This window comes from Somniosus microcephalus, chromosome 18, assembly GCF_052327205.1.
Source record: "Somniosus microcephalus isolate GS21.2 chromosome 18, FLI_Smic_1.0, whole genome shotgun sequence".
Lineage (NCBI taxonomy): Eukaryota > Metazoa > Chordata > Chondrichthyes > Squaliformes > Somniosidae > Somniosus > Somniosus microcephalus.
This window is the reverse complement of record NC_141004.1, coordinates 60,340,086-60,351,606: the sequence shown is the minus strand read 5'-3', so window position 1 is coordinate 60,351,606 and position 11,521 is coordinate 60,340,086. Positions and strand designations below refer to the sequence as shown.

Genomic DNA, 11,521 nt, shown 5'->3' with positions numbered 1-11,521 from the left:
CAGACAGATAGAGGGGCAAGATAGGTGACTTAAACAGCTGAATATCAGGGCCACAGCTCAGCAGTCCTTCCATGGCCAGTGGGCAATGCATGGAATAGAGTGTCTAATAGACACTGGGAATAACATCATGTTTTAGTTGTTAAGGTTCCTTTGGTTTTTGACTTTGTTGCCTTATTTTAAGCATCTTCAGTTTGATTGGAGCACATCTTAGATTGGTGCATTAGTGGTGCCCTTTAAAAGGGGCACTTGTGGGGCTAACGTCTGTCAGGTTGCAGTGCCCTATTGGTTGGGTCACCAACTCCCGTTCAATGTATTCTTGGAGGTTTCATCACATGACAAGCTGCCACCAACCGCTCCCCCCCCCCACACTCTCGCCATTGGCCGCCCAACACGTCCGTCCTCGCCTGCCCACAGCCAATCGGAAAGCTAACAGGCTCTTCATTACCCGATTGGATGGTTCTTGACAATCAAGTCAAAAAGATAACTTTCCTTACCTCCAATATTTAAGAACATAAGAAATAGGAGCAGGAATAGGCCATTCGGCCCTTCAAGCCTGCTCCGCCTTTCAATGAGATCATGGCTGATCTTCTGCCTCAACTCCATTCACCGGCCCTATCGCCATATCCCTTGATGCCCTTACTAGTCAGAAATTTATCGACTTCTGTTTTGAATATACCCAATGACTGAGCCTCCACAGCCCTCTGGGGTAGAGAATTCCAAAGATTCACCACCATCTGTGTGAAGAAATTTCACTCATCTCAGTCCTGAATGGCCTACCATTTATCCTGAGGCTGTGGCCCCTGGTTCTAGACTCCCCAGTCAAGGGCAACATTCTCCCAGCATCCACCCTATAAAGCCCTGTTATAATTTTGTATGCTTCAATGAGATCCCCTCTCATTCTTCTGAATTCAAGAGAATATAGGCCTAGTTTACTCAATCTCTTCTCATATGACAGTCCCGCCATCCCAGGAATCAATCTCGTGAACCTTTGTTGCACTCCCTCTTTGGCAAGTATATCCTTCCTTAGGTAAGGAGACCAAAATTGTACACAGTACTCCAGGTTTGGTCTCACCAAGGCCTTATATAATTGGAGTAAGACTTCTTTACTCCTGTACTCAAATCCTCTTGTAATGAAGGCCAGCATACCATTTGCCTTCCTAATGGCTCGCTGCACCTGCACATTCACTTTCAGTGACTCATGTACAAGGACACCCAGGTCCCTTTGAGAATCTGCATTCCCAATCTTTAACCATTTACGAAATAATCTGCCTTTCTGTTTTTTCTACCAAAGTGGATAACTTCACATTTATCTACATTATATTATATTCCATCTGCCATGTTCTCGCCCACTCACTGAGCCTGTCAAGATCCCCTTGAAGCCTCTTCACATCCTCTTCACAACTGACACTGCCACCTAGCTCTGTATCATCAGCAAATTTGGAAATGTTACATTTAGTCCCCTCATCCAAATCATTGATATGGATTGCGAATAGCTGGGGCCCAAGCATCGATCCTTGCAGTACCCCACTAGTCACAGCCTGCCATCCTGAAAAAGACCCGTTTATCCCTACTCTTTGTTTTCTGTCTGTTAACCAATTCTCAATCCATGCTAGTATATTACCCCCAATTCCATGTGCCCTAATTTTGTTCACCAACCTCTTGTGTGGGACCTTATCGAAGGCCTTCTGAAAATCCAGACACACCACATCTACCGGTTCCCCTTTGTCTACTCCACTAGTTACATCCTCAAAGAACTCCAATAGGTTTGTTAAACATGAATTCCCTTTCATAAATCCATGTTGACTCTGCCCAATCTTACTATTAATTTCTAAGTGCCCAGTTATTGCATCCTTTATAATAGATTCCAGCATTTTCCCAACTACTGATATGAGGCTAACAGGTCTGTAGTTCCCCGTTTTCTCTCTCCCTCCTTTCTTAAATAGCGGGGTTACATTTGCTTTCCTCCAACCTGCAGGAACCGTTCCAGAATCTATAGAATTTTGGAAGATGACAACCAATGCGTCCACTAATGAATACTTTGTGTCTGTTTTCATAAAGAAGAGAGGCGAAGCAGGCATTGCTATCGGGGGGGGAAGGAGTGTGAAATATTAGATGAAATAAACATAGTGAGAGAGGAAGTATTAAGGGCTTTAGCAGCTTTAAAAGTGGATAAATCCCCAGGCCCAGATGAAATGTATCCCAGGCTGTTAAGTGAAGCAAAAGAGGAAATAGCAGAGGACCTGACCATCATTTTTCAATCCTCTCTGGCTTCAGGTGTGGTGCCGGAGGACTGGAGGACTGCTAATGTGGTACCCTTGTTTAAAAAGGGAGAAAAGGATAGACCGAGTAATTACAGGCCAGTCAGCCTAACCTCGGTGGTGGGAAAATTATTGGAAAGAATTCTGAAGGACAGGATAAATCTTCATTTAGAAAGACACGGATTAATCAAAGATAGTCAGCACGGATTTGTTAAGGGATGGTCGTGTCTGACAAACTTGATTGAATTTTTTGAGGAGGTAACAAGGAGGATAGATGAGGGTAGTGCATTTGATGTAGTGTATATGGACTTTAGCAAGGCTTTTGATAGGGTTCCACATGGCAGACTGGTCACGAAGTTAAAAGCCCATGGGATCCAGGGCAAAGTTGGATTCAATACTGGCTCGGAGACAGGAAGCAGAGGGTAATGGTTGATGCATGTTTTTGTGACTGGAAAGCTGTTACCAGTGGGGTTCCGCCGGGCTCAGTACTAGGTCCCTTGCTTTTTGTGGTATATATCAATGGTCTTGACTTGAATATAGGGGGTATGATTAAGAAGTTTGCAGATGATACTAAAATCAGCTGTGTGGTTGATACTGAAGAAGGAAGCTGTAGACTGCAGGAAGATATCAATAAATTGGTCAGGTGGGCAGAACAGTGGCAAATGGAATTCAATCCAGAGAAGTGTGAGGTAATGCATTTGGGGAGGGCTAACAAGGAAAGGGAATACACATTAAATGGTAGGACACTGAGTAGTGTAGAGAAACAAAGGGACCTTGGAGTGCATGTCCACAGATCCCTGAAGGTAGCAGGCCAGGTAGATAAGGTGGTTCAGAAGACATACGGAATGCTTGCCTTTATTAGCTGGTTATGCTTCAACTGTATAAAACACTAGTTAGGCCTCAGCTAGAGTACTGCGTGCAGTTCTGGTCACCACATTACAGGAAAGATGTGATTGCAATAGAGAGGTACAGAGGAGATTTACAAGGATGTTGCTGGGAGTAGAGAATCTTAGCTATGAGGAAAGACTGGATAGGCTGGGTCTGTTTTCCTTGGAACGGAGGAGGCTGAGGGGAGACCTTATTGAGGTGTATAAAATTATGAGGAGCATAGATAAATTGGATAGACAGGACCTATTTCCATTAGCAGAGGGGTCAAAAACCAGGGGGCACAGATTTAAAGTAATTGGTGGAAGGTTTAGAGGGGATGTGAGGGGAAATGTCTTCACCCAGAGGGTTGTGGGGGTCTGGAACTCACTGCCTGAAAGGGTGGTAGAGGCAGGAACCCTAACCACATTTAAAAAGTACTTGGATGTGCACTTGGGATGCTGTAACCTGCAGGGCTACAGACCAAGAGCTGGGAAGTGGGATTAGGCTGGATAGCTCTTTGTTGGCTGGCGCAGACACGATGGGCCAAAATGGCCCCCTTCCGTGCTGTAACTTTCTATGGTTCTAGCCCAATGGTCACCGCTTTCAAAACCCTAGGATGTAGGTCATCTGGTCCTTGGGATTTATTGGCCTAGAAATTCACTTGGGCGCGGGCAGCTCGCTCGCGCCCAAAAGTTAGCGCTGGGCGGGGAGGCATTAGCGCACGCCGTATATTCGTCTTCTGCGCCCCAATTCGGAAGCGGGCGCTATACCAGGGTGTGCCCGCCTCCGTTTGGGGCGCTGCAACTGAATATCGGTGCGCTAGTTGCCGCAGCGCCACCCGATGCGGTGCGGCAGGCTGCGGTACTGCAGGCCTCCCCCTTCTCTTAAGGGGGAGGTGCCTGCAACGGCCGGAGCCCCGATCGCGAGTGCCGGCAAAAGAGCCCGGCACAACGGAGAAGTGCCGGGCTCCACAGAAACCAGTCGGCAATGCCGCGGGGGGGGGTGGAGGAGGCCGGGGAAGGAGGTGCGGGCAGGCGGCCGCCGAAAAAGCGGCCGGCCGCACCTTCAGCTTTAAAGCGCCCCACTATGGCAGCAGGACGGCCCCGTTTTCTGTTCGCTGTTTGCGCCCGCTTCGGAGGAGGCGGGCGCAAATAAATATGGGGATCGGCGCGGTTTTGGGGCGTTACGGGCCACCGCGCACACCGATGACGTCATCGGTCCCGGCACAGCGCTAACGGCTACCGCCGCCAATACCGCTGCAGTCAATTTCAGCGCTACCACCCCGCCGGCGCAAAAGACCCCTTTAGGCGCTAAGTGGGCGCAAGGCCCACTGAATTTCTAGGCCATTGACTTTTAGTCCCATTAATTTTGCTAGTACTGTTTTTTTACTAATAATAATTTCTTTAAGTTCCTCATTGTCACCACACCCTTGGTTTTCTCGTATTTCTGGGAGGTTTTTTGTGTCTTCCTTCGTGAAGACAGAAACAAAGTATTTATTTAATTTCTCTGCCATTTCCTCATTCCCCATTATAAATTCTCCCATCTCAGATTGTAAAGGACCTACATTCGCCAGTCTTTTCCTTTTCACACACCTATAGAAGCTTTTACAATCCGTTTTTATATCTTTCGCTGGTTAGTTCTCATGTTCCATTTTCCTTTTTTTATCAATTTTTTGGTCCCCCTTTGCTGATTTCTAAAAAGATCCCAATCCTCAGGCTGACCGCTTTTTCTGGCAACTTTATGAGCTTCCTCCTTTGACTTAATACTAGCTTTAATTTCTTTTATTAGTCATGGTTGGATCACTTTTGCTTTTGGGTGTTTAATGCCCTCGAGGAATATATGTTTGTTGCAAATTATGCATTATTTCCTTGAATGTTAGCCATTGTGTGTCCACTTTCATACCTTTTAGTGTAGTCTCCCAATCTACCATGGCCAACTTGTCCCTCATACCCTTGTAGTTTCCTCTGTTTAGATTGAAGACCTTAGTTTCAGATTAACATAGAAACATAGAAGATAGGAGCAGGCGTAGGCCATTCGGCCCCTCAAGCCTGCTCCGCCATTTAATGAGATCATGGCTGATCATCCAAATTCAGTACCCTGTCCCTGCCTTCTCCCCATATCCCTTGATCCCTTTAGCCTTAAGAAATATATCTAAATATATCTAACTCCTTCTTGAATATATTTAATGAATTGGCCTCAACTGCCTCCTGACTACATCACTCTCAAACTTAATCTAAAATTCAATCATATTATGGTCACTTGTCCCTAAAGGCCCCTTCACAACTGATAAACAGAAGTGTTCAAAGAAAATTTTAAAAACACACACACAAGTGGGGTCCTGGAGATTAATCACGGAAGCTCAACGTAAACTCGAGGAGCAGCACCTCATCTTCCGATTAGGCACTTTACAGCCTTCCGGACTCAATATCGAGTTCAACAATTTCAGATCATAACCTCGGCCCCTATTACATTTTTACTTATATTTTTCATCCACACCTTTGTTTTGGTTCTCCCCCCCCCACCCCTTTCCTTTTTTTCTCTCTCCCACATGGCAGCTGTCTCCCATTTTGCCAGCGCATTTCACACCTAATCTAGAGCTGTCTATTGTCTCCACCAGTCCTATCACCCTCTCGTCTCATTTTGAATACCTCTTAATGTCTCTTCACTTCTCTTTTGTTCTCTCCCAGCCTGGCCTCTTAATCTATTTCATTCCCTGTGCCTCTTTAGTCTTGATAAAGGGTTTTGACCTGAAACGTTGACTCTAATTTCTCTCCACGGATGTTGTCTGGCCTGCTGAGTTTTTCCAGCATTTTCTGTTGTTATCCTGGAGATTAATCTTCAATGGCTGGAGACTCCAGGCCAATCCAGGAGGGTTGGCAACCGATCTGGGGCAGTGATTGAGCGGGGGGCGGGGCTTCACGCCGGCCCGAGGCAGTGTCAATAAAGTTGGTTGTTGAAGAGCGGCTCCAAGATGGCAGCCTCCATGCTGAAGGTTGCCATGGCGATGGGGACAGGGGCCCGGGCGCTCAGCTCGGGGGCTCGGGACGCGCTCTGGAAGCTCGGGCGCCTCAACCACGTGGCGATCGCGGTGCCGGAGATGGAGAAGGCCCGCACCTTCTACCGGGAGGTGCTGGGGGCCCGGGTCAGCGAGCCGGTGGCCCTGCCCGAGCACGGGGTCCTCGCCGCCTTCGTGGAGCTGGGCGACACCAAGCTGGAGCTGCTGGAGCCGCTGGGCCCCGACAGCCCGATCAGCGGCTTCCTGCGCAAGAACCGCCAGGGCGGCATGCACCACCTCTGCATCGAGGTGGACCACCTGCCCGCCGCCATCGAGCAGCTCCGGGCCCGCCAGGTGCGTACCCTGAGCCCCGAGGCCAGCATCGGAGCGCACGGCAAACCCGTCATCTTCCTCCACCCCAAAGACTGCGACGGGGTCCTGGTGGAGCTGGAGGAGGCCTGAGGATGGCGGCCGGGGCCCTGGTGGAGCTGGAGGAGACCTGAGGATGGCAGCCAGGGTCAGCGGGCGCTAAAATTAACCTCTCCCTCCCCCTGAAACATAGAAGATAGGAGCAGGAGTAGGCCATTCGGCTCCTTGAGCCTGTTCCGCCATTTAATGAGATCATGGTTGATCATCCAAATTCAGTACCCTGTCCCTGCCTTCTCCCCATATCCCTGGATCCATTGAAACTGACTTGAAAGCAGGAAATTGACAGACAGCAGTTGGAGCGCAGAACACCCGCGGGGCGGATTTGGACTTGACTTCAGGGGGTGTTGTTGTGTGACCCTCCTCTTGTCTGTATCCGAGGCAGTTTGGGAGCTGACAACACCCAGGAGATGTTGGCAGTGACCTTCTCTGAGCAACAAGACTGTCGCGGATTTGAGACCTCGCTCGTGTGCACAGCGTACATCAAATGGATTAAAAAACCGAAATGAGTGACTCTTCCCCTCACCAGGAACACTTGGCAGATCTGGAATAAGACCTTTGCTCTGCAGAAAAAAATAGCCACACGGGAGAGAGGAGCGAGAGTTACTTTATGAAACAATCAGTTCTGACGAAAGGTCATCGACCTGAAACACTAACTCTGTTTGTCTCTCCAGAGGCTGCCGGACCTGCTGTGTATTTCCAGCATTTTCTGTTTTTATTCCAGATTTCCACCATCCGCAGTATTTTGTTTTTGTTTAATCACCATAGCCTGTAAATTTAAACTTGGGATATTCTTAATTCCTATCAGATCAACATTAATAAAGGGAGGAGTGATATTTGTGGATAATGTGTTAAATGTTACACTCTTGTGTGCGCTGGGACAAATCTAAATGTTAAATCGATATTCTGAACTATGTTTAGAATGTTCCTCCATAGATGTTTATTAGGGTAGCTGCACCATGTTCTTACTCTGCCAACAAAATCACAAGTTCAGATGAAAACAGCCCTTTGACACAGTTGATCTCACCCTTTTCAATGTGTCAGCCTGAGCTCGTTCCTAGCACACTTGAGTCAGAAGGCTGTGGGTTCACCTCTCGCTCCAAGACTTGAGCACATAATCTAGGCTGACGCTTCAGTGCAGCACAGAGGGGTGCTATCTTTTGGATAAGCCATTAAACCGAGGTCCCTTCCGCCCCCTCGGCTGGATGTAAAAGAATCCCATGGCACTATTTCAAAGAGGAGCAAGGGAGGTCCTGGCCAATATTTACCACTCAACTGACATGCTAAACCAGATTATGTGACCATTATCTCATTGCTGTTTGTGAGATATTGCTGTGTGCAAATTGGTTGCCACATTCCCTACATTACAACAATGTACAACAATTAAGGCTGTGAATTGCTTTGGGACGTCCTGAGTTTGTGACAGGTGCAATATAAATGCAGAATGGCAACTTACTGGCCTAGAAATTCAGTTCGGACGCTATTGCGGCGCTAAAGTCGGGCGCTCGGCAAATTTAGCGGCCGCCGGAAAGTGCAGGCGAGCTCGCCGAAATTCAGTAGATTTGGCCAACTTTTTGGCCGAGCGCTGCAAAAGGCGTTGGAACCCTGTGTTCAGGCGCTAATCCGGCGATGCAGCCTGATAACGCCGATTCTGGGCGCAGCGCAGGTGCGATCATGTGGTGAGTGTCAGCAGACACCCTGACGCCGGCCAGCTCTTAAAGGGGGAAGGGTCAACTTTGACTGCAGCCACGCCCTGCATGCTGTAGCCCTGCAACTAGGCCTCAGGACTGGTTGTGTACCAAATCAACGCCTGGAGGTCATGGAGAGGGCCCGTGAAAGAGCCCAGCGGTTCTCTGAGCATGCGCTGGGTGTGCTCCTTCATGGGGTACGCAAGAGAAGACGGGTCGTGTGCCCGGCTAGTGGCAGGAAGGCTCCCAGGAGCCAGTTCAGGGAGGCGTGGACCAAAATTGCCCGGAGGGTCTCCTCCAACTCCGATGTTCCCAGGAGTGCGGACCAGTGCCGCAAGAAATACAATGACCTATGTCGGCTGGTCAAGGTGAGTACCCTTTCCAGTGTCCCCCTTATCCTTGCATATGCACCTCCCATTAGGGCCAAAGGGACATCCAAGGTCTAATGCCCAGCCCTGCTGCCGCTGCAATGGCACTTGCATGTTAATCAATAGCTCTTTCTGCACTTATCACACTGTGCAAGCTATTCCACCATGGGAGGCCTCACACACAGCAACAGGGCACCACACTGTGCAAGCTATTCCACCATGGGAGGCCTCACACACAGCAACAGGGCACCACACTGTGCAAGCTATTCCACCATGGGAGGCCTCACACACAGCAACAGGGCACCACACTGTGCAAGCTATTCCACCATGGGAGGCCTCACACACAGCAACAGGGCACCACACTGTGCAAGCTATTCCACCATGGGAGGCCTCACACACAGCAACAGGGCACCACACTGTGCAAGCTATTCCACCATGGGAGGCCTCACACACAACAACGGGGCACCACACTGTACTTAGACGCCCTCCTTTCTCTTGCAGGCCAAGCTGGCGAGGAACATCAGGAGCCTGCGTGTCACTGGTGGAGGCCCTCGCGATTACCAGGAGCTAACGGTTCTGGAAGAGAGGGTGGCCCGACTGCTGCGTCACCCGGTGATTGGGCCTGTGGCGCTCGGCGACGCCGACCCTATACTGGAACCCACTGGTAAGGACAGGACCGGGTGCACCTCTCTCCTTGCCCTCGCGCATCAGATCTACATCCTTCCCCACTGGCCGAAAAATGCGCATAATGCACCAGTGCGGCCTCCCTCGCTGTCGGCCTGTCCTCACTCTAAAGCTACACTTGTGCCTTCCTGCTTTCAGCTGGTGAGGAGGAGGTGCTCCCTGAAGCCCAGACAGCCAGGCCCTCGGAGGAGGAGGACGTCGAGGAGCAGCAGGAAGGCGCCACCTCGGGGGAACCCTCCTCCGCTCCAGGAGATGGCAATGAAGGGGAGACGTCTGGCGTGCCGGAGAGCCAGGGGGAGGCGGGGGAGGGGAGCCCCGAACCTGGTCCCAATGGCATGGACGCACGCGGCAAGGCTCCGGCGGCACACCAGCCTTCTGCCCAGAGGGGGGAGGCGGTGGAGGGGAGGGCAGAACCTGGTCCCAGTGGCGTGGCCGCACGCGGCAAGGCTCCGGCGGCACGCCAGCCTTCTGGCCAGAGGGTGGAGGCGCCCTCCAGTCCGGACTCGGACGTCGCCCAGGAGGTGCGCCTCCTGGACGAGATGTCGGCGGCGTCGGAGCGGCGGCACGTCGAAATCATGGAGGTGGTGGCACAGATGCCTCACGCCATCGAAAGCCTCGCACAAAGTGTGGTGGCTTTCGGCCAATCCCAGGACAGGGGCCTAGAGCAATTCGCAGCAGCGCACGCCAGGGGGGTGGAGCTCCTTGTGGCAGCGCATGAGAGGGGGGTGCAACAACTCGAGGCAGCGCAGCACGCCAGTCGCCAGCTGAGAGGTGCTGTGCAGACAATGGCACTGCAGATTCGGGCACATGCCGGCGCAGTTGGGGCACTGACTTCTGCCACCCTCGCACTGGCGCGGAGGCGTCGCCAGGCCAGCCGCCGCCCTGCTGCCGCACACCGGTCTGGCGACCAACAGTTTGGCGCGCTTGCTCCCCGGCCAGGCCGCCCGAGTGCACGTGTGTCTGGCGACCAGCGCGCGCCTGGCATCACCCACCTTGTCCCCATTGGTGCAGGCGAGCCTGCCACTCCCCCAGCCAGGGTGCAAGGAGCTGCTGCAGCCAGTGAAGAGGGCCACCCACAGCTGCAGCAGCCACCAGCCGGCCCCTCCCGGGCCCGCCCTCGTGTAGGCCGACCCCCAAGGGCATCTGGCGAGACGCCTTGTCGCCCTGAAGATCCTTCCCCCAGCCTCGCCACAGCCTCACGGCCCAGCTTGAGGCGCAGCAGCAGGACGGGCCGGGGCAAAAGACGGCTGTCGACAGACTCGCCCTCTCGCCACACCGAATAGAGTGTGTTGAGCGAGGGTTTGGGTGATGCGGGGGCTTCTGTTCTGGGGGGCATTATGTGGTTTGGTTTTATGGGGGTGTTTGTGTTGTGGGGGGGGCTTGTTTTTGTTAGGCCAGTGACGAAGGCCATTTGGATGGTGATGTTTTGTTAGTCCTCCCCAGGTTTTGGGAGTGACAGAAGTTTGTGACTGTTTTTTGGGGGTCTTCTCTGTTTTGCTCTTCCATGTGGGAAGGGCCCTGAGTTTTTGAAATAAAGATGTTTATTTATTCACCATGTGCAGGTGTCATGTTTCAAGTGGTTGTTGGGTTAACCGGCTGAGGGCTTGCGGAGCGGCTGCGTTCAGTGGCCCAGGCCATTCCCTGACAGGGGGCCTAGAAGTGTCGAGCAATAAGCCCCCGGCGGACGGCCCTTGGACCTTGTCGCTCCCTCCTGGCCTGGTGCTCCTCCTCCTCAGGGTCCTCCTGCTCGTCCTCCTGAGGTGGTGGGGCAATGTCAGGTGGCAGTGCCTGAGTCCTGCGGATAGCCAGGTTGTGGAGCATGCAGCACACCACGACGAACTGGGAGACTCTATCCGGCGAATACTGAAGAGACCCGCCCGAACGATCCAGGCAACGGAACCGTTGCTTGAGGACGCCTATCGTTTGCTCTATTAGGTTCCTTGTGGCTTGATGGCTTTCGTTGTATGCCAGCTCCGCTGGGGTCCTGGGCGCGCGGAGCGGGGTCATGAGCCATCTGCACAAAGGGTAGCCCTTGTCCCCGATAAGCCATCCCCTTGGTGGAGGCTGTGCCTGGAACATGTCAGCCACAGTAGTCTGGCGCAGGATAAAGGCATCGTGGCTGCTTCCTGGGAAGCGGGCATTGACAGCTAGGATGCGCTGCCTGTGGTCACACACCAGCTGCACATTTAGGGAATGGTAGCCCTTCCGGTTGCGGTATTGCTCGGCATTGTGGAT

The 11,521-nt window shown here is 51.9% G+C and overlaps 2 protein-coding genes across 2 annotated transcripts; both read left to right on the top strand.

Annotated features, from left to right (window-relative positions):
- The first annotated feature begins 6,051 nt into the window (after positions 1-6,051).
- Positions 6,052-7,382, top strand: mcee (methylmalonyl CoA epimerase). The gene has a single exon (XM_086011571.1). The coding sequence runs from the start codon at positions 6,097-6,099 to the stop codon at positions 6,580-6,582; it is 486 nt and encodes a 161-aa protein (XP_085867697.1). The 5' UTR covers positions 6,052-6,096; the 3' UTR covers positions 6,583-7,382.
- Positions 7,383-7,479: 97 nt separating this feature from the next.
- Positions 7,480-10,843, top strand: LOC147105316 (uncharacterized). The gene is made up of 3 exons (XM_086011570.1): positions 7,480-8,602; positions 9,104-9,266; positions 9,425-10,843. Exons 1-3 carry the CDS (start codon positions 8,366-8,368, stop codon positions 10,567-10,569), a joined length of 1,545 nt encoding a protein of 514 aa, XP_085867696.1. The 5' UTR covers positions 7,480-8,365; the 3' UTR covers positions 10,570-10,843.
- Positions 10,844-11,521: the final 678 nt, after the last annotated feature.

What these genes read in the sequence shown, in the direction of transcription:
- LOC147105316 (XM_086011570.1), top strand. Translation starts at nt 8,366, where the DNA reads ATGGAGAGGGCCCGTGAAAGAGCCCAGCGGTTCTCTGAGCATGCGCTG. An exon ending in ACCTATGTCGGCTGGTCAAG is followed by an intron (nt 8,603 to 9,103) that starts GTGAGTACCCTT and finishes TTTCTCTTGCAG; the next exon opens with GCCAAGCTGGCGAGGAACAT. An exon ending in CCCTATACTGGAACCCACTG is followed by an intron (nt 9,267 to 9,424) that starts GTAAGGACAGGA and finishes TCCTGCTTTCAG; the next exon opens with CTGGTGAGGAGGAGGTGCTC.
- mcee (XM_086011571.1), top strand. Translation starts at nt 6,097, where the DNA reads ATGGCAGCCTCCATGCTGAAGGTTGCCATGGCGATGGGGACAGGGGCC.